This window comes from Leucopleurus acutus (genome assembly GCF_964270905.1).
Source record: "Leucopleurus acutus genome assembly, chromosome: 4".
NCBI lineage: Eukaryota > Metazoa > Chordata > Mammalia > Artiodactyla > Delphinidae > Leucopleurus > Leucopleurus acutus.
The window spans coordinates 124985511-125006819 of record NC_139146.1 but is presented as its reverse complement, the minus strand read 5'-3'; the positions used below and the strand labels follow the sequence as shown (position 1 = coordinate 125006819).

Genomic DNA, 21309 nt, shown 5'->3' with positions numbered 1-21309 from the left:
CTTTTTAAAAATATATAGATATACATATTTTTTTCCTTTTTCTCTTTTTCTGAGTGTGTATGTGTATGCTTCTTTGTGTGATATTGTCTATATAGCTTTGCTTTTGCCATTTGTCCTAGGGTTCTGCCTGTCCTTGTTTTTTTAAGGATAGATTTTAGTGCTTGTTATCATTGGTGGATTTGTTTTTTGGCCTGGTTGTCCTCTTCTTTCTTTCTTTCTTCTTTCTTTTATTACCTTTTAAATTTTTATATTTTAATAACTTTTTGTTTTTATTTTATTTTATTCTTTCTTTCTTTCATATTTTCTCCCTTTTCATCTGAGCCATGTGGCTGACAGGGTCTTGATGTTCTGGCTGGGTGTCAGGTCTGTGCCTCTGAGGTAGGAGAGCTGAGTTCAGGACATTGGACCACCAGGCACCTCCTGGTTCCATGTAATATCAAACAGTGAGAGCTCTCCCAGAGATCACCATCTCAACGTTACGACACAGCTCCACTCAACAACCAGCAAACTACAGTGCTGGACACCCTATGCTACAAAACTAGCAAGACAGGAACACAACCACACCCATTAGCAAAGAGGCTGACTAAAATCATAAGTTCACAGACACCACAAAGCTAACAACCAGACATGGTCCTGCCCACCAGAAAGACAAGATCCAGCCTCATCCACCAGAACACAGACACTGGTCCCCTCCACCAGAAAGCCTACACAACCCACTGAACCAACCTTAGCCACTGGGGGCAGACACCAAAAACAATGGGAACTATGAACTTGCAGCCTGTGAAAAGGAGACCCCAAACACAGTAAGTTAAGCAAAATGAGAAGACAGAGAAATACGCAGCAAATGAAGGAGGAAAGTAAAAACCCACCAGACCAAACAAAGAGGAAATAGGCAGTCTACCTGAAAAAGAATTCAGAGTAATGATAGTAAAGATATCCAAAAAATTGGAAATAGAATGGAGAAAATACAAGAAACGTTTAACAAGGACTTAGAAGAACTAAAGAGCAAACAAACAATGATGAACAACACAATAAATGAACTTAAAAATTCTCTAGAATGAATCAATAGCAGAATAACTGAGCCAGAAGAACGGATAAGTGACCTGGAAGATAAAATAGTGGAAATAACTACTGCAGAGCAGAGTAAAGAAAAAAGAGTGAAAAGAACTGAGGATAGTCTCAGATGCCTCTGGGACAACATTAAATGCACCAACATTTGAATTATCAGGGTCCTAAAAGAAGAAGAGAAAAAGAAAGGAACTGAGAAAATATTTGAAGAGATTACCTTTGAAAACTTCCCTGACATGGGAGAGGAAATAGTCAAGTCGAGGAAGCACAGAGAGTCCCATACAGGATAAATCTAAGGAGAAACATGCCAGGACACATATTAATCAAACTATCAAAAATTAAATACAAAGAAAACATATTAAAAGCAGCAAGGGAAAAGCAACAAATAACACACAAGGGAATCTCCATAAGGTTAACAGCTGATTTTTCAGCAGAAACTGCAAGCCATAAGGGAGAGGCAGGACATATTTTAAATGATGAAAGGCAAGAAACTACAACCAAGATTACCCAGAAAGGTTCTTATTCAGATTTGACAGAGAAATTAAAACATTTACAGACAAGCAAAAGCTAAGAGAATTCATCATCACCAAAACAGCTTTACAACAAATGCTAAAGGAATTTCTCTAGGCAGGAAACACAAGAGAGGGAAAAGACCTACAGTAACAAACCCAAAACAATTAAGAAAATGGTAATAGGAACATAAATATCATAATCACCTTAAATGTAAATGGATTAAATGCTCCAACCAAAAGACACAGGCTTGCTGAATAGATACAAAAACAGGACCCGTATATATGCTGTCTATAAGAGACTCACTTCAGACCTAAGGACACATACAGACTGAAAGTGAGGGGATGGAAAATGTTATTCCATGCAAATGGAAAGCAAAAGAAAGCTGGAGTAGCAATTCTCATATCAGACAAAATAGACTTTAAAATAAAGACTATTACAAGAGACAAAGAAGGACACTACATAATGATCAAGGGATCAATCCAAGAAGAAGATATAACAATGGTAAATATTTATGCACCCAACATAGGAGCACCTCAATACATAAGGCAAATACTAACAGCCATAAAAGGGGAAATCGACAGTAACACAATCATAGTAGGGGACTTTAATGCCCCACTTTCACCAATGGACTGATCATCCACAATGAAAATAAATAAGGAAACACAAGCTTTAAATGACACATTAAACAAGATGGACTTAATTGATATTTATAGGACATTCCATCCAAAAACAGCAGAATACAGTTTCTTCTCAAGTGCTCATGGGACATTCTCCATGATAGATCATATCTTGGGTCACAAATCAAGCGTTGGTAAATTTAAGAAAATTGAAATTATATCAAATATCTTTTCTGACTACAGCGCCGTGAGACTAGATATCAATTACAGGAAAAAAACTGTAAAAAATACAAACATATGGAGGCTGAACAATACACTACTAATTAGCCAAGAGATCATTGAAGAAATCAAAGGGAAACAAAAACATACCTAGAAACAAATGACAATGAAAACTTGATGACCCAAAAGCTATGCGATGCAGCAAAAGCAGTTCTAAAAGGTAAGTTTATAACAATACAATCCTACCTCAAGAAACAAGAAAAATATCAAATAAACAACCTAACATTACACCGAAAGCAATTAGAGAAAGAAGAACAAAAAACCGCCAAAATTAGCAGAAGGAAAGAAATCATAAAAATCAGATCAGAAATAAAGGTAAAAGAGGGACTTCCCTGGTGGTGCAGTGGTTGAGTGTCCGTCTGCCGATGTAGTGGACACGGGTTCGTGCCCCGGTCGGGGAAGATCCCACATGCCGTGGAGCGGCTGGGCCCATGGACCATGGCCGCTGAGTCTGCACGTCTGGAGCCTGTGCTCTGCAACGGGAGAGGCCACGGCAGTGAGGGGCCCGCGTACCACAAAAAAAAAAAAAAAAAAAAAAAGAAATAAAGGAAAAAGAAATGAAACAATAGCAAATATCAATAAAACTAAAAGCTGGTTCTTTGAGTAGATAAAAAAAAAATTCATAAACCATTAGCCAGACTCATCAAGAAAAAAACGGAAAAGACTCAAATCAGTAGAATTAGAAATGAAAAAGGAGGAGTAACAACTGACACTGCAGAAATACAGAGGATCATGAGAGATTACTAAAAGCAACTATATACCAATAAAATGGACAACCTGGAAGAAATGGACAAATTCTTAGAAATGCACAACCTTCTGAGACTGAAAAAGGAAGAAATAGAAACTATAAACAGACCAATCACAAGCACTGACGTTGAAACTGTGATTAAAAATCTTCCAACAAGCAAAAGTCCAGGACCTGATGGCTTCACAGGTGAATTCTACCAAACATTTAGAGAACAGGTAACACCTATCCTTCTCAAACTCTTCCAAAATATGGCAGAGAGAGGAACACTCCCAAACTCATTCTACGAGGCCACCATCACCCTGATACCAAAACCAGAAAAAGATGTCACAAAAAAAGAAAATTACAGGCCAATGTCACTGATGAACATAGGTGCAAAAATCCTCAACAAAATACTAGCAAACAGAATCCAACAGCACATTAAAAGGATCATACACCATGATCAAGTGGGGTTTATCTCAGGAATGCAAGGATTCTTTAGTATAGGCAAATCAATCAATGTGATACACCAAATTAACAAACTGAAGGCTAAAAACCGTATGATCATCTCAATAGATGCAGAAATAGCTTTTGAGAAAGTTCAACACCGATTTATGATAAAAAACCCTGCAGAAAGTAGGCATAGAGGGAACCTACCTCAACCTAATAAAGGCCATATATGACAAACTCACAGCCAACATCATTCTCAATGGTGAAAAACTGAAACCATTTCCACTGAGATCAGGAACAAGACAATGTTGCCCACTCTCACCACTATTATTCAACATAGTTTTGGAAGTTTTAGCCAGAGCAGTCAGAAAAGAAAAAGAAATAAAAGGAATCCAAATTGGAAAAGAAGTAAAAGTGTCACTGTTTGCAGATGACATAATACTATACATAGAGAATCTTAAAGATGCTACCAGAAAACTACTAGCGCTAAACAATGAATTTAGTAAAGTAGCAGTTTACAAAATTAATGCACAGAAATCTCTTGCATTCTTATATACTAATGATGAGAAATCTGAAAGAGAATTTAAGGAAACACTCCCATTTACCACTGCAACAAAAGTATAAAATACCTAGGAATAAACCTACCTAAGGAGACAAAAGACCTGTATGCAGAAAACTATAAGACACTGATGAAAGAAATTAAAGATGATACAACCAGATGGAGAGATAGTCCATGTTCTTGGATTGGAAGAATCAACATTGTGAAAATGACTATACTACCCAAAGCAATCTACAGATTCAGTGCAATCCCTTTCAAACTACTAATGGCATTTTTCACAGAACTAGAACAAAAATATGACAATTTGTATGGTAATACAAAAGACCCTGAAGAGCCAAAGCAATCTTGAGAAAGAAAAATGGAGCTGGAGGAATCAGGCTCCCTGACTTCAGACTATACTACAAAGTTACAGTAATCAAGACAGTATGGTACTGGCACAAAAACAGAAATATAGATCAATGGAACAGGATAGAAAGCCCAGAGATAAACCCATGCACATATGGTCACCTTATCTTTGATAAAGGAGGCCAGAATATACAATGGAGAAAAGGCAGCCTCTTCAATAAGTGGTGTTGGGAAAACTGGACAGCTACATGTGAAAGAATGAATTTAGAACACTCCCTAACACCATACAGAAAAATAAACTCAAATTGATTAAAGACCTAAATGTAAGGCCAGACACTATAAAACTAGTAGAGGAAAACATAGGCAGAACACTCTATAATATAAATCACAGCAAGATCCTTTTGACCCACCTCCTAGAGAAATGGAAATAAAAACAAAAATAAACAAATGGGACCTAATGTAACTTAAAAGCTTTTGCATAGGAAGGAAACCATAAACAAGATGAAAAGACAACACTCAGAATAGGAGAAAATATTTGCCAATGAAGCAACTGACAAAGGATTCATCTCCAAAATATACAAGCAGCTCATGTAGCTCAATATCAAAAAAACAAACAACCCAATCCAAAAATGGGCAGAAGACCTAAATGGACATTTCTCCAAAGAAGATATACAGGTTGCCAACAAACACATGAAACGATGCTCAACATCACTAGTCATTAGAGAAATGCAAATGAAACTACAATGAAGTATCACCTCTCAACAGTCAGAATGGCCATCAACAAAAAATCTACAAAGAGTAAATGCTGGAGAGGGTGTGGAGAAAAGGGAACCCTCTTGCACTGTTGGTAGGAATGTAAATTGATACAGCCACTATGGAGAACAGTATGGAGGTTCCTTAGAAAACTGAAAATAGAACTACCATATGACACAGCAATCCCACTACTGGGCATATACCCTGAGAAAGCCATAATTCAAAAAGAGTCATGTACCACAATGTTCATTGCAGTACTACTTACAATAACCAGGACATGGAAGCAACCAAAGTGTCCATCAACAGATGAATGGATAAAGAAGATGTGGCACATATATACAATGAAATATTACTCAGCCATAAAAAGAAACGAAACTGAGTTATTTGTAGTGAGGTGGATGGACCTAGGGTCTGTCATACAGAGTGAAGTAAGTCAGAAAGAGAAAAAGAAATATTGTATGCTAACACATATATATGGAATCTAAAAAAAAAAGAAAAGGTACTGAAGAAACTCGGGGCAGGACAGGAATAAAGATATAGACATAGAGAATGGACTTGAGGACATAGGGAGGGGGAAGGGTAAGCTGGGACGGAGTGAGAGAGTGGCATGGACCTATATACACTACCAAATGTAAAATACATAGCTAGTGGGAAGCAGCTGCATAGCACAGGGAGATCAGCTCAGTGCTTTGTGACCACCTAGAGGGGTGGAATAGGGAGGGTGGGAGGGAGACACAAGAGGGAGGGGATATGGGGATATATGTATACATATAGCTGATTCACTTTGCTATACAGCAGAAACTAACACAACATTGTAAAGCATTTATATTCAATAAAGATGTTAAAAAAAGATGTAAAAATTTTAAAAAAGAAAAAGAAAAGAGCCAGGAACCTCATGAACATGTTCAAAGCTCTAGCTCTGGTAGGTCCTACATAATCTTAAATGACAAGAGAAACAAGTTAAAAGTTAGGTTGTGTTTGGATGATAAGGCTATTTAGGTCAGCTTTTGTGGAAACATGTTCAGCAAATTCCATCCCAAAGATATTAAACTGAGCAGTGTATTAGGTTCAGGTTTTTGGATCTCGTTCATGCAGAGCACAATAAAAAAGCTGGAAACCAGTGCTGGAATCAGCTACTTGTGCTCTGGGAACCATTTCCAGGCCCAGTGTTTGCAGATGTCACCAAGAGTTCCTGAAATGTCTGAGTTCTGATGTTGGCTCTTGTAGTGAACCTACAAGTAGGGATGTACAGCATGGGGCAAAGTCAAAGCCGCAGCATGGGGAAAGCTCAGCCTCACGTGCTGGATCTCACCTTGAGCTAAATATTGTCATCAGAGACATGCAGGGGAAGGGGGCTACACCACCTGTTCCTTTGGGGCAATACAGTAATAGATGGACAGATGGGCAAAGAAGTAGAATATACTCCACTGTATTTTCAGTTGTATCTATGAGCCAACCCAGAACAGTTCCAATGGCTCCACAGTTCCAATGAGACCGAAATCTGTCCTTGACCCCGAGGGCATCTTTAGACTCCTGGCTTTGTCAAAGTGTCAGACTGGGTCATCTTAAGAGATGCCACGATCACAGTCACCTGGTTACCTCCAAGGTATCCTTAGGACCACAGAGGCCCTCTGGGTAGCCATAAAATAGCACAGATGTGTGACAGAAGGACACAGAAACAGGAACCTCAGGGAGAAGTGGGGTGACTAACAGGGTCTAGTTTTGGGGTGGGGGGAGTGGAGAACAGTCAAAAGCAACGTCCCTGGAGAGGCATTCTAGGCAGTACAACTTGTGTAGTGAGCAACAGGAAACAACTTGGGCAGACCACTCCAGCTAATCAACAGTTGTAGCCTGAGCCACCAAGGGTCGGAACCTCCAATGGCAACAAGCCCTTCAAGGGACCTCTGACTCATGGGCAGGTGTATCTGTGGTATAGCCAGTGTGTGAACTCCACATTGACGGATGCAGCGAAGAAAATTTGTCCAAGTGGAATATAGAGGGTGTTCATTTTAATTGACAAGGCAATGGTGACATGGCAGCACATGGATGCATTTGCTTAAAAAACAAACAACCCCCTCCCCCCAAGATTCCCCTTTCTAAATAAATGTTCAAAATTACCTAAATTTACATATTATAGGGAACTCAAAAGAATTCCTTTAGATCCCATGCTATGTAGGAAGTAATATTTATGATGGGTAAAAAGAAAATAAAATACTGGTCTAAGCCAGCCCTTCATATGTCACAGGCAAGTCTTCTTATACAACGACCAGTCCAAGACCCGAATGATGGAGAGTGTTAATTGAGGACCTTTCTCCTCTGCAACGTTTCTCCACTCAGGCCATACTCAGGTCTAAACCATTGGTTCTCAGCATGCGGTCCCAGGACCAGTAACATCAGTACCACCTGGGAACTTGTTCATGTGCAAATTATTTGGCCCCTATTGAATCAAAAACTCTGGGGGTGGGACCTGGGAATCTGACTTAAGGAGCCCGCCAGGTGATTCTGATGCGCCCTGAGATGTGAGCACCACTGCTCTCCACATTGCAGTAGCCTGGTCTCAGGTCCAACAAGCCCGGGGTATGACTCTGAGGCCATGAGATGGGAAGGCTTCAGTGGGCGTGCTTGGGTGGGATTGGTCTGTGACAACGGGATCCCGCTCTGTGTGGCCAAGGTCAGCACAGTGTCTGCCTTATCACACTTCCTTGGATATGGAAACCATCAATGCCAAGACAGTTTATTGCTAATGAAACAAAGTTAGACAGACTCAGTCTTTTGTTTCTGCCATTCCTAATCCTCCTGTCCTGGGCCACTGGCAGAAGTAGTTCATGCCCAAAAGGAAAATTGGGTTACTTAAACCAGGGTTTCTCAATCTTGGCACTATTGACATGTTTGTCATGAGGAGCTGTCCTGTGCATTTTCAGCGGCATCCCTGGCCTCTACCCACTACATTCCAGTAGCAGCTCCTATCCCCCCTCCCCTCCCGCTAAGACGTGACCATCACAAATGTTTCCAGATGTTGCTTCCGAGAGCAAAACTGTACTGGGTTGAGAGCCACCAACTGAAACCAAACCATTTCCTTCAAAGTGGTGACAAAGGAGGGATGTGGTGGGAAGAGGAGCAGGCTTCCAGCGGCCCCCAGGGTGACTCACGTTGTCGGAATGACCATGCTTCTGTCTCCACTGCACCAGCACTATCTGGGCGATGCAGGGCACAGAGGAAGATCAAGGCCATCTCCACGTGCACGGACTCATGGCCGTGCATCCTGTACATCCTCTCCTGCCGCAGGCTGGAACGAGCAAAGGAGGTCAGCTGAAAAAGCCCTCAACTCTTGCACATTTAGCAGAACAAGAAAAATAGGTGGGATTCATAAGAAACAACTGGGAATTTCAAATGTAGGGTTTTTGAAGCTTTGATTACAAAGTTTTCCAAAGTCCTTCTTGGTTCCTCCCTTTCCCCTGGGCTTGGGGAAGGGACAGCTGAAAGGAGGAGCCTGAGTTTGTCAGCAAAACCAATTCCTCTCAGCCCTTAGCTTTCCCGTGTGCTTTTGGCCTCAGCCTTGTCATTTCAAGGAAAGTGATGGGGCCAAAAGCTCACTGATGGGCCCTGGGAAGACCTGGGTTCTAGCCCCTGATCTGCCACGTTGATCACCTTGGGAAAGTCACTTATTCTATTTGAGCCTCAGTTTCCTCATTTGCAAATCTCAAATGATGATCCCTCTGTACCTCACAGGATTGGTCTAAAACTGTAAAGCACATATATATTTTATTTGTACCTATATGAAGAATAATAATTGCTATTAGGTTGAATCATATGAAATTGCCATTTTTGAAAGTAAAAAAAAAAAAAGTCAAATATTGGTAATTTCAAGTAATTGCTAACATTCTCAAGTACAAGGATATCCTGCAGATGGTGCCTGTGAAGAGAATATTATCCGCAGGGCTACAGAAAACTCCTGGGTTGTATAAATCATTTTCATTATAAGGAGAAAGAAGAGGCCTAATTATTATCTTAGGCGCAAACATTCAGAGGATGGCTAAATGCTTCAGTGTTTAGTTGGACTCTTTAATTTTATACAATGGTAGAGAAAACCACTAAAATATTATGTCATCTGGTTTAACTTCCTACAGCAGAAGTGGTCTCTAAGAGAGTCTAGAGCAGAGGCTCTTGACCTGGTCTGTGAGTTGGAAATCACTGGGGAGCTTTTAAAAATCACAGTGCCCAGGCTGGACCCCAGATCAATGAAGTGAGCATTGCTGGGTATTCTGGGCTGAACTGGGTCCCCTCAAAATTCATATGTTGAAGTCCTAACCCCTACGACCTCGGAATGTGACTGTGTTTGGAGAGGGGGTCTTTAAGGAGGCAATTAAGGTAAATGAGGTTGTTAGGACGGGTCCTAATCCAACATGACTGGTGTCCTTATACGTGAGGACACAGACTCCCACAGGGAAGACACAAGGAGAAGGTGGCCACCTGCAAGCCAAGGAGGGAGGCTTTAGAAGAAATCAAAGCCTGCCGACCTCTGGGTCTTAGACTTCTAGCCTCCAGTCTGTGAGAAAATAGATTTCTGTTGTTATAGCACCCAGTCTGTGGTGCTTTGCTATGGCAGTCTGAGCAAACTGATAGAGATTTCCAGGATGGGATCCAGGCATCAGTAATTTTTAAAGTTCCCTGTGTGATTTTAAGGTGCAGCCAAGATTGGGATTCACTGGCCTAGAGGAGAGAGCAGTCCGAGATCAAGATTAGGGAAAAGGGGGAAAAGTATGAATCTTGCCAATCAATTATTTCATAAATACTGGTTAGCATTATCTTTCACCCCAAGTGAGGAACCATCAGTCACAAAATCTCTCAGCGTCCACTTATGACTGGTCACAATATATATTTAGTTAGAGCACTGATCAAAAAGCACTCCAGGGTAACATTCTGGGACCTTTTAAAGGCACTTGTTGGGTACCTGGGTTGAGTCTTTGTCTTTACCAGCAGTTCTACAGAGCTGCCTCAGCAAGAGCCCCATCCAAATCCCAGGGGTGCCCCCTGCTGGAGAATGCACAGAAATGAGCCCACAGACCCTCATAAATATTCCTGCTTGAGTTCAACTTTTCTGAGATGGAATCTGAGAACGTTAGTGCTGGGAGGTACCATAGATGTACTAAGACCCCTTCATTTATCAAAGGAAGAAGCTGAAATCCACATCAGGTAAGCAACCTGAATAAAATTACATGGCTGTTAGTTTCTGTGTTGGAAGCTTAGCTTAGGAGCCGAGAATGATTTCTAGAAGCTCTTTTAAAAATATATTCACTCTTCTGAAGAAATGGGAAGTGCAAAAAAATAAAAGGGTACAAGCACTTAGTTATAGTTTTTACAGTCCCAAATACCAAATAACTATTTAATATTCTCTGTAATGAGTGGACTTCAACTTAGGCCATGTAGATAGAAGAGTGAATTTATCATCAGTCTAAAAGAGGGCTTGCATAGATATCAAACAAAATATACTTTATGACATTAATCTATTTTGTGCATATACAGTAAAATGCATCTCAGATGGTTAACCTATGTGGAAGTACTTTGGAAAGTATAAAGTAGTGTACAAATGTAATAAACATTTCTACTTTGATTAGGAATACATTCATAATTGACAACCATAATGCAAAAGAGGAGGAACATTTCACTTTTATTTCATTTGGTGCCCATAGGAGTCCAATGGTCCCACAGTAGGTGCCATAGCACAGGGGAAACAGCCTATAAAGAAAACCAGATGTGTCTTGTGCCTCAGAGGACAAGGACATACAAGGACATGTAGTGAGGGACATACGCATTTGTGGCACTGCATGGAGCCTACTGCAGAAAACAGATGAAATCCCTGTGGCTTTGGTCTATACAATCACTGTGCACACATGGCCATGCTAACCCATCTTCTATCCTGGGAAATTTATAAATAAAATGATGGCTTCATTTAATTTCTCAAACTGTTAAGATGGAAGTCTAATTTTTAGTATACCAGCTATAAAAAAATACAAATCACTTACTTCCACTCATCATCTGCAGAAAGCTTTGTCTGAGAGATCTGAAAAACATAAAAATTTTTCTTGTTTTCTTGTTTTTCTTCTCAAATTTTTCTTGTTTTCTTAGCTTGCATTTTACAACATTACATGAGAAACCCAAACCATGAAAAAGAGTGATGTTTCTTAGTACTGGAATAATTTAGGATGAAAGTGCTAATAAAATATTTGCTTATGGAAAAAAAACACACATACACATACACACCCTAAACAGAACAGTAATCAGGTCACTATTAATAAATACTTGATTCTCTGTCTAAGGTCAGAGAACCAGATGAGGCCCCATTCCTGTGGTTTTGTCTGGCAATTCAGTCAAGGTTGTAGGGAGTGGCCTCCTAATGGGCAATGTTACCCTGGCTTCTGGTATATGATCTGTGAATTGGAGAACCTCTGAAAAACATCTGTTATGCTGGTGTCTTAAATGATGCCAATGAGTAAATATCATCTCCAAGTTCAAGGTTTTAGAGTCAGAGCTGACCAGCTACTTGTTTGCAGCATTTTTGTGTCCTCCTGTTAATTTAATTTAAACCCTGACCCCAGGGAAGGGGGGTAATGTGGCCTTGCCCTTGCACACTGAGCGGGAGAGCATAGAGACCATCCCCAGGAATTGCTTTAGGCTGACCCACAGAGTGTTCCCACATGCTGCCTGCCTTCCGTTGGTCACTGCTAATCCACTACCTTGGGTCATTTGAAGCCTTTAAGGCCAATCTTCGAAAAGACATCATCGTATAACCTTCATGGAGAACACAGGCTGCTTAATCTCTAGTCCAGTAGCATCAAAAGCTAAAAATCCCTAATGATGGCAAAGAAGAGAAGGTAAATAAAGCATCTGTTACACAAATCTGACATTAACCAGCTTTTTTTCCCTTTGTTTTCTTCAAATGGAATAAACAATTCTGACAGATGGAAAGAAACAGCGCCATCCATATTTCAGGCTAGGTTTTCTCTGACTTGAGGTCAACAGGTTCCGTAAAACACCTATGCCTTGGTCAGAGGCTGGAGAGGTTCCCTTATAAGAGAGATGAAAGCTCCAGGTGATACAGCTAAGCAGAGGCTTGGGCAGTATCTGCACAATGCGAGGGCTGGCTGGATGATGCCAGGAGAGGAAGTGGGTGAGGCAGCAGGGGATGCTGGCAGCTTCTCCCAGGCTCTCTGCCCACTGGTGGTCCCACCAGGTGGTCCCTGATATCCAAATGGAGGTCACAGCACCTGGGCTCAAGGCTGCTTTCCAGGAGCAAAACCTTAGTGGCAACCCTCAGGGAAGAGCGGTACCCGAGTCCCCTCCTTTTGTCTGATAGGGCCCACTCGTCTGACATCTGCTTTGGGGGAGAAAACACTGGATGGACTTGGAGCCCTGAGCCATGCAGCCACCCAGCACCACCCAGCACTAAACATCGAGCTGACTGGGGCTTTGGGTGACCCAGGGCACGTCACCAACCTGTGTTTGTCTCCATTTCCTTCTTAGAGACTGGAGATTGACATAAAAGCTGCTCTTGTCTACTTCACTGGAGTACTGTGAGTATAAATAAGACAATAGATGAGAGTTTTGTAAGAAGGTGTTTCATCCAAGGGCCAATTATCTCAGTAAAAGTTGTTACCAAAGACTCCCTGGGTCCTTTCCCTTTTGCTATTCAAGATCTTTGGGTTCACAGTGCTTTTTGTTCAGATAACCTTAAAACAGGGAACTGGGTGTTTTGTTGAGAAGATAAATTCCCTTTGACTTTTACAAGCAATATAGCCCCGGGCATAAATATGTAGCTATCTATCAGATTCTAAGCCTTTTTTTTTTATTGAAGTATAGTTGATTTACCATATTATATTAGTTTCAGGTGTACAGCAGAGTGATTCAGTATTTTATAGATTATACTCCATTAAAAGTTATTACAAGATAATGCTATAATTCTCTGTGCTATACAGGATAACCTTGTTGCTTATCTATTTTATACATAGTAGTTTGTATCTCTTAATCCCACACCCCTAATTTGCCCTCCCACCTCCCTTTCCACTTGGGTAACCACTAGTTTGTTTTCTATATCTGTTAGTCTGTTTCTCAAGTCATTTTAAAAGAACTATGATAAATTATTCTACAGAAGACCAGGAAAGCTTAGGGAGTAGAAATTATAGCTGAAAAGATTTCTGCTAAATATTGGATATAGTTAAGAACTTCCTTAGATCAAGTGATATTGAAACAATATTCTTATTTCCTAGGGAACAAGCACACGATGATGACGATGGAAATGATAATGATATACTTAGGGACATCTCTTTCCTAGTAATAGTTCCCTATAGCACAATATTTTTTTCTAGGGTGGAATCTACTTTTGGACAATTTTTTTCTGGTATGTAAGCCCATCTGGGATCTTAAGAGGATTTATTTTGGAAATTGAAATGACACTAAGACTTATGCTTATCTGAAGGATAAGCATAAGGATAGCCAGGAAAATTCAGAAGAAGAGTAAAGACTTGGCTTCTCAGCCACTGAAATCTACAATACAGCCACAGAAATTAATTGAAAGCATTACTGGCCCAGGAAAAAGAAGACAGATGAGTGAACAAAACACAGAGGCCAGGGACAGACCCAACTCCCTATGATAAGCAGTGAGAAATCAGTGAGAAAGAAATGGATTGTTCAATAAAGGGTGCTGAGACCATTAGCTGGTCATTTGGGAAAAATGTAAAGCCGGATCCATACCCGGCTTCAGAAGGATCAAATATTTAAATGTAAAAAGGAAAATCTTAAAAGGGCTAGAAGTAAATATGGGTAAATATTTTAATAATCACGCAGTGAAGAAGGCATTTCTAAGTATGACGTGGAGCCCAGAAATTGTAAAGTAAAAAAATCGATGAATTTTGAGGACATAAAAATCAAATATGTTAAGATCACCAATATTTATTTGAAAGACAAATTAAACTGGAGAATATACAACATATGTGAAGGCAAGAAGTGAATAACTTGAATAGAAAAAGAGCTTTTGCAATTTAATCCAAAAAAGACAAAACATTTCCAAAGGGCAAGGCACATGAACAAGAACTTCATAAAAGAGGAAATACAAATGGCTCATTTATGAAAAGATGTTTCAACTCACTAGGAAAAACTTTGGAAAAGCCTTTGTGAAAGAAGACTGATTGTGCTGAAGACCCTTGGGAAGGCTGAGGGGTGGAGGGGTCCTAGCACTTCTGGAAGTGTGGGTGCAGCTGGGTGAAAACAGAAGGTTCAGTTAAGAGTGGTGGGAGGCTTTGTGTCCTTCTCCCCTGCACCCCACCCCTAGGGCAATTGGATGGGGCTCAGAGGCCCAGGAGCTGGGAGGGAGGGCAGAGGCACTGAAAGCCTGTGTCTGGAGGAGGGATCCCAGTCCCGTCCTCTATCAGGCCCCACGGGCATTGCCTTGCTCTACAAGGCCCTGTGCATCTCTAACCTGGAAACACAAAAACTTTTTTTTTGTCTTTTCTAACTCTTAAGAAAATATTTTGAAAGTTTTGTCGCTGGTTGAGTAGAAATTGACAGAAGAGGGCTGGTGTAGGGTGGAGGCCCTCAGGTGGGTTGAGGGAGAAGGGCGGAAATAAAGAACAGCCCCAGCCCTGGGAGATCAGAGATAGAGTTTTTAATTTGCCCACCCCCCCAGGCCATCCGAAGCTGGTGTCTAAGCAGATGGGGTCCCCCTTGTAACCGCACTGCCTCTCTCCCTCCACTGTGGTGGGGTCGTTTGGAAGGAGCTAGGAACAGCCTGGAAATCCTAAGTCTGAGAAGTGAGGAGGTAAGGTGTGCAGGGGGGGCCCTTCCTACCCCGGGTCCCTGGGGCGTCTGATGGCACCAGCGCTCCTCCCTGGTTTCCGTGCTGCCATGGGTTGAACTATGTCCCTCCACGCCCCGCCCCCCCCCCAAAGATATGGCCAATTCTTAACCTCTGGTACCCATGACTTGATCTTATTTGGAAATAGAGTCTTTGCAGATGTGATCAAGTTAAGGATCTTGGGATGGGATCATCCAGGATTTACAGTGGGCCTTAAAGCCAACGGCTGGTGTCCGTATAAGAGAAAGTCAGAGGGAGATTTGACACCCAGAGACACATAAGCACAGAGGAGAAACATGCAGGAGGAGGCCACGTGAAGACAGAGGCAGAGACTGGAGATAAGCAGCTATAAGCCAAAGACACTTGGAGTCCCCCGAGGCTGGAAGAGGCGAAGAAGGATTCACCCTAGAGTCTTTGAAGGGATCACGGCCCTGCCTATACGCAGGTTTTGGACTTCTGGCCTCCAGAACTGTGAAAGAGTAAATTTCTAATGTTTTTTTTCCCCTTTTCTGTCAATATTTCTTTTATTTTCTGTACTTTTAAAATAATTTTTATCAGAGTACAGTTGATTTACAATGTTGTGTTAGTTTCAGGTGTACAGCACGGTGATTCAGTCATACATATACATGTATCTATTCTTTCCCATATAGGCCATTACAGAGTACTGAGTAGAGTTCCCTGTGCTATACACTAGGTCCTTATTAGTTATCTATTTTATATATAGTAGCGTCTGGATGTCATCCGAATCTCCCAATTTCTCTCTGCAGTAAATTCCTATTGTTATGGCGGCTCCGGGAAATGGATACACGCATGTCCAGCCCCAGCAGGTCTTTATACACTCCGATTTGCAAGCAGCGGGGCGGGTGCGGAGGGCATCACCCCTGTAAGCTCTGGGTCAAGCAGGCTGCACAGGTCCCGGGTGGACCCTGCAGGCAGGCCTGGCAGAGCAGCTTGGCTTATAATCTTTAGACGTGGCATGTGGGACTTTATTTGTACTCTTGCCCTGGGCCTATCAGATGCGGGCCTGCCACTTGGCTGGGTATGTTGGCTGCCAGACAGCACATGGAAGACCAGAGGACTCTTTGTAAAACCATCCAGGACTAGAGAAAAGACTTACAGATATGGACCATCATCATTCTTCCCGTGAAAAGGCCCAGGTGGGTCCCCTTCCAGCTCAGCCTGCCCGTCAACAAGTTCTCTCTGCTTACGGAAGCTTCTGAACAGTGTTTTAGTGTCTCCCCTTAAATATAAACAGATGGCCAAAGATCACCAAGTCCTTGAGTCAGGAAAGGGTTCTGCAATGATGACAAGGACCCCAGGCTTTAAAAATGGAAACAAACAAAAGCTCTTAGAAATGAAAATTTTGAGAACAGAGATTGAAAATCTCATGGAAAAGTTGAAGATAATTTATGAAACTCCCTCAGAAAGAATAACCAAAAACCACCAAAGGAGATGGAAAAGAAGAAAGAAAATATATGAAAATTAGAGAATCTGGCCAGGAAATCTCAAATCCAAAATAGAGTAGTTCCAGAACAAGACAACAAGATGGCTGAAAGTAAGAAATTTAAGAGAAATTCTACAAGAAAATTCCCAAGGATTGAAAGACACCTGTTTTCAAATGAAAGGACTCCCAGGTGCCCAGCATAATAAATGAAAAAAGAGCCACGTCAAGTCACACCAGTTGGAAATTTGAAAATTGTGGCTCAGAAGGAAGAGCCTATCCAGAGAAAAAACGCAGGTCAAATGTAAAGGATCAAAACTCAGGATGGCACTGACCCCTGAACACCATCTCCACAAGTTACAAAGAGCAGAACAAAGTGTTCAAACTTCCAAGGGAAAATTACTTCTATAGACAAACTACCAATCAAGTCTGGAAGCAGAATGAAGATATTTATGGACATGCAACATTTCAAAAACATTCATCTCCCATGTGTCCTGTCTCAGGACGCTCGACTGAAACAACAGAGTAAAGTGAGAAAGAGAAAAACCGGATTTCCAGGAAAGAGGAGTGCAACCAGGAGAGTCCCCTCCAGGTGAAGGGATGCCCCAGGAGGACGGTGGAGGGGCATCCAGGACTGGTGTCTGGGCCTCAGACTGGGGATGCGGCCAGCCTAGACCGGACCAGGCATGGGGGTTTCACCAAGTGCATCTCCAAGAAAAAGATGAAGTCGAGAGATCAGCCAGTGTGTTCTGGCATGTTGAGAAGATCCATACAATTCAAGCAGTGGGTTTGGGGATGGGTGACTGGTATACAGAAAACTCAGGAAACCAGAACATGAAACTCAAGGGAAAGCAGAATAGTACAGAGTGCATGTGTAGCGACCCGGCTGGGAGTGACTAGTACTCACTTGAGTTGCTAACGTAGGCAGTGAGTGAAGGCTTAGCCAAAATGTGTGATGTAACTAAATAGAGAGGATGGAAGAAAGGAAAGCAGTGTGGACAGGCTGGTGGGAGAGAGTATAGTTCTCATCATCCACAGTAGGGAATCAATCAGATAACACCAGTGACTAAAAATCAAGAAATGCTGCGTGATCGTGTTATTGAAAATATGGAACACATACCAGAAAAAATGGGTGGAAGGGTTGAAAATTGTTGCCTCTGGGGAGTGGAAATCAGGAATGGGGAAAGGTGAGTGAAAATGAGAATGCTTTTTTTGTTTGTTTTAAGTCTTACAGAATTATGTACGAGTCTTTAAATTTGGGATGTACAAAACTTTAATAAAAATTAGCAATAAAAAGAAAAAATTCCCATAACAACAAGGTATAATTTTCACCGAAAAGAATGACAAGGGGGAATATAGCCCTCTCATGCATGTCACGTGTGGGTGTACATCAAGACAGTTTCTCTGGAGAGAAATTTGGCAACCCATATCAAAACTGTAAGTGTTTGTCTATTCTAGTGTAGAATGTTCTAGGAGTATTCTCTAAGGAAATGAAGAGACAATGAAGGATGACACAGGTGTTCATGTAATTTTATTTATAATATCGCAAAACTGGCAACAATCTACGTGTCAGTGTGTGAGGGATCAGTTAATGAGTTATGGTATCTCTCTGCAAAGGAAATCCATGTAGCTCTTTAGAATGATGGTGCAGAGCCATATCTATCAACGCAGAAATATTTCCATGACGTATGGTTAAGAAAAAACGCATGCTCCAAAAACAGCTGTGTATCATATGAACCTATCAGTGTCAATGTGCAGTTATATAGAATGAAGAACGGGGACATCCAGAAGAGAGAGAGATCCAGAAGAGTTACCAAAACGTAGCCATGACCCGTGGGTTGTGCTGGATCTTGGGATATTTACTTCTTTTTTTATATTCGTCTATACTGAATATATTCTACATGAACACGTCACTTAAAAGAAATCAAGCAGTCGTGTTTACTTGGCCCTCTCCTTGCCCCTCTCCTTGTCTGTCAGTTGCCAAGCCCTTTTCTTCCTATCCCTGCATCATCATTCCAATCGACTTCTCTTCTCCTTTTAAGCCAAATCTCACTTTTGAGTTCTAGATTCTTCTAATGAAGTGACTCCTACACAAATCCACCTGGATGTCCCTCAGGCACACGAACTCAACCTGCCCCAAACCGAATACATTAATTTCACCCGAACTGCTCCCATTTCAGTGCCCCCCATCTCCCCCAATAGCCCCACATCCCATCTACCCAATCGCTCAAAGCAGAAACCTGGGGCACCATTGTTGATCTAACCCTCCGCCTCCAGCCTGTCACGCTCCCGTTGACGCTACCTCTAAAGACCTCGCAAACCACTTCTTTCCACCTCTATGGCCTCTGTACCATCCATGTTTTCATTCATTCAACAAATATTTATTGACCACCTCCTGTGTGCCAGGCACTGAGTGGGGCTGGCATACAGTGGAGAATAAGACAGACGAGGTTGTGTTCTCATGAATAGAGCCTTGTGTGCGACAGAAAGGGTGGACAATAAACAAATAAACAAAACAATTACCTAACGGAGTAAATCCTAGAAGAAAATAAACACAATGTGTGATAAAGCATAACCGGCGGCGGGGGAGGGGTCCTGACTCTAGATGGGGGGCGGGGAAGGCTCTCTGAGCCAGGAGAGATGGAGATGGAGCCAGGCACCAGGGTGCTCCCCTCCTCCCGGGGCCCTTGCCTTCGCCTTTCCCCTCTTCAAACAGTGAGGTGATCTTATCAAAAGCCAACTGATCACATTAGCATCCCCCTGGCCACCCTTGTTAATGTCCCTCATGAGGCCTCGTGTCTCTTTCTGGCCTCACCTCCATCCACTGCCCCTGCACACCCTCTGCTCCAACTAAGCAGAACCTTCTGTCTCCTGAATGCTTTTTCTGCACTGCCAGCCTCCCTGTGGGTTGCCCTGGACCCACTTCCTCCAGGAAGCCCTTCAGGTTTGGCCCATGAACACTGTTGCCACACTGCACCATCACTGATGACTATTTCCATGTCTGAATCTGCAGGAGGGCAGGGCTGGGCCACCCCCCCGCCACCACTGAACCCCCACTGGTGCCAGTTCTCATCCTTTCTCACCCCAGCTGCTACCTTTCCCTTTCAACTCTTCCCTCATGACAATCCATCTGATAGAGGAATCTTGCTAAAACGAGTGGCAAAGGCAGAACAGTGAACTCAAACTACTGATGTTCCCAGGGCACGTGTGAGCTGGAGGAAAGGGTGTTAGGTTTGGAGCGCTGCGTCCAGCGACAAGGAATTCATGTTACGGGAGGAGGACAAAATTCCTGTGCATAGAGGGGAGGGGAGGGCTGTGAGGCAGAGAGCAGTTTTGGGGCAGAGGTGGGTCTTCTCGGGGGACGATGGATCCTGCAAAGCAGACCTCAGTCAAGCAGAGGAGGGAACACATGAATCCACACTCTCTGCTCTCTTGCACTCCAACTTTGAGGCATCTCAAAAGCACACGAGGCTAGCTGACTCAGCAGACCCCAGGGGTGCCGCTGAGCTGGGGGCAGGTGGATGGTGGGGAATGGGGCGGACCTCTGCCACACAGAGGTTGGCTGGGAGCTGCGCAGACTGTGTCCCAGGTCATGGGGTTGTTTGCTCATTCGTCCACTCATTCACTCTTTCAGTGAATATTTCTTGACGTCCTTCCATTTGCCAGACTTTTTTCAGTGCTGGAAACCTAGTAGCTAGTAAAGCAGATGAAGTGCCTGCTCTCTTGGACCTTGGGAGGTGTCGGAGGCTCTTAGAGAAACAAATACACAAATAGACTACTTCAGGTGGCAATGGCGATGAAGGAAAATAAAACAGGGTGAGGTTCAGAGTGAGAGGGTGATATAATATATAGGGGGGTTAGTAAATTTTTACTGGGTGCTCAGTAACCCTATCTATTTTTCTTTTGTTTTCCCCAGCTCTTGTAAAGTCTGGTTTAAACCAGCACTTCTCAAACTTTGATGTGCAGTCATCCAGGGGTCTGGTTAAAATGCAGATTTTAATTCAGTACTTCTGGGGTGGGGACTCAGACTCTCACTTCTAAATAACTCTCAGGTGACACCTTGGCTTCTGGTCCCTGGACCACACAGCTCTGCCTTTGGGGCTAAGGGGAAAGCTGTGGGTCCCTCCCAGTTAACAGAGGGACCATGCCTCCTGAGGGCGATGGCAAGACAGTGATGTCAGCCTTAAGGGAGAGCAAACAGCAGCAGCAAAAGTGACCCTTGCCAGTCTTCTGGCCCTCCTGGTGTGCAGAGGTCTTCATCCATAACTCTCTCTGGATGATCCGGGTTTGGAACCAGCAAGGAAGCCATGGGGTTTCTTTAGAGCTTCTCCATTTTGGAGACAAACTCCCAAATGCATAGTGCGGGACATGAGGCCTGCAGCAGCCTAGCTCTCTCCCTTATCTTTCACTACAAGCCTTCATGAACCCTGGATTTCTACCAGGGTCACAGTGAGTACTGCTCCCTCTCCCCTTTCCCCAGGGTCTCCATTCCCCAACAATGTTCTTCACCTCCAAGCAATTTGGTACTGCTGTTCCCTCCGTTTAGAATTTCCATTCCCCTCATGGTCACAAAGTCAGATCTCACCCATCCTCTGAGGCCCAGCTCAAATGCCATGCCCCCCACCAGCCTTGCCCATCCCCCCTGCCAGGAGCAATCCCTTGCTTCTTAGAAATCCTACAAAGCTTCACTTGAACCTGTTTTTGGTTCAGTGA

At 42.6% G+C, this 21309-nt stretch overlaps 1 protein-coding gene across 1 annotated transcript in view; it reads right to left on the bottom strand.

The window, feature by feature from the left end:
• RNF175 (ring finger protein 175) overlaps positions 1 to 21309 on the bottom strand; it is a gene marked incomplete at both ends in the record, with an annotated part of 77061 nt that overhangs the window by 54830 nt on the left and 922 nt on the right. Inside the window, 3 exon segments of the mRNA XM_082837960.1 lie at positions 8458 to 8512; positions 8514 to 8594; positions 11332 to 11369. Of these exon segments, the coding sequence (XP_082694086.1) occupies positions 8458 to 8512; positions 8514 to 8594; positions 11332 to 11369 (174 nt within the window).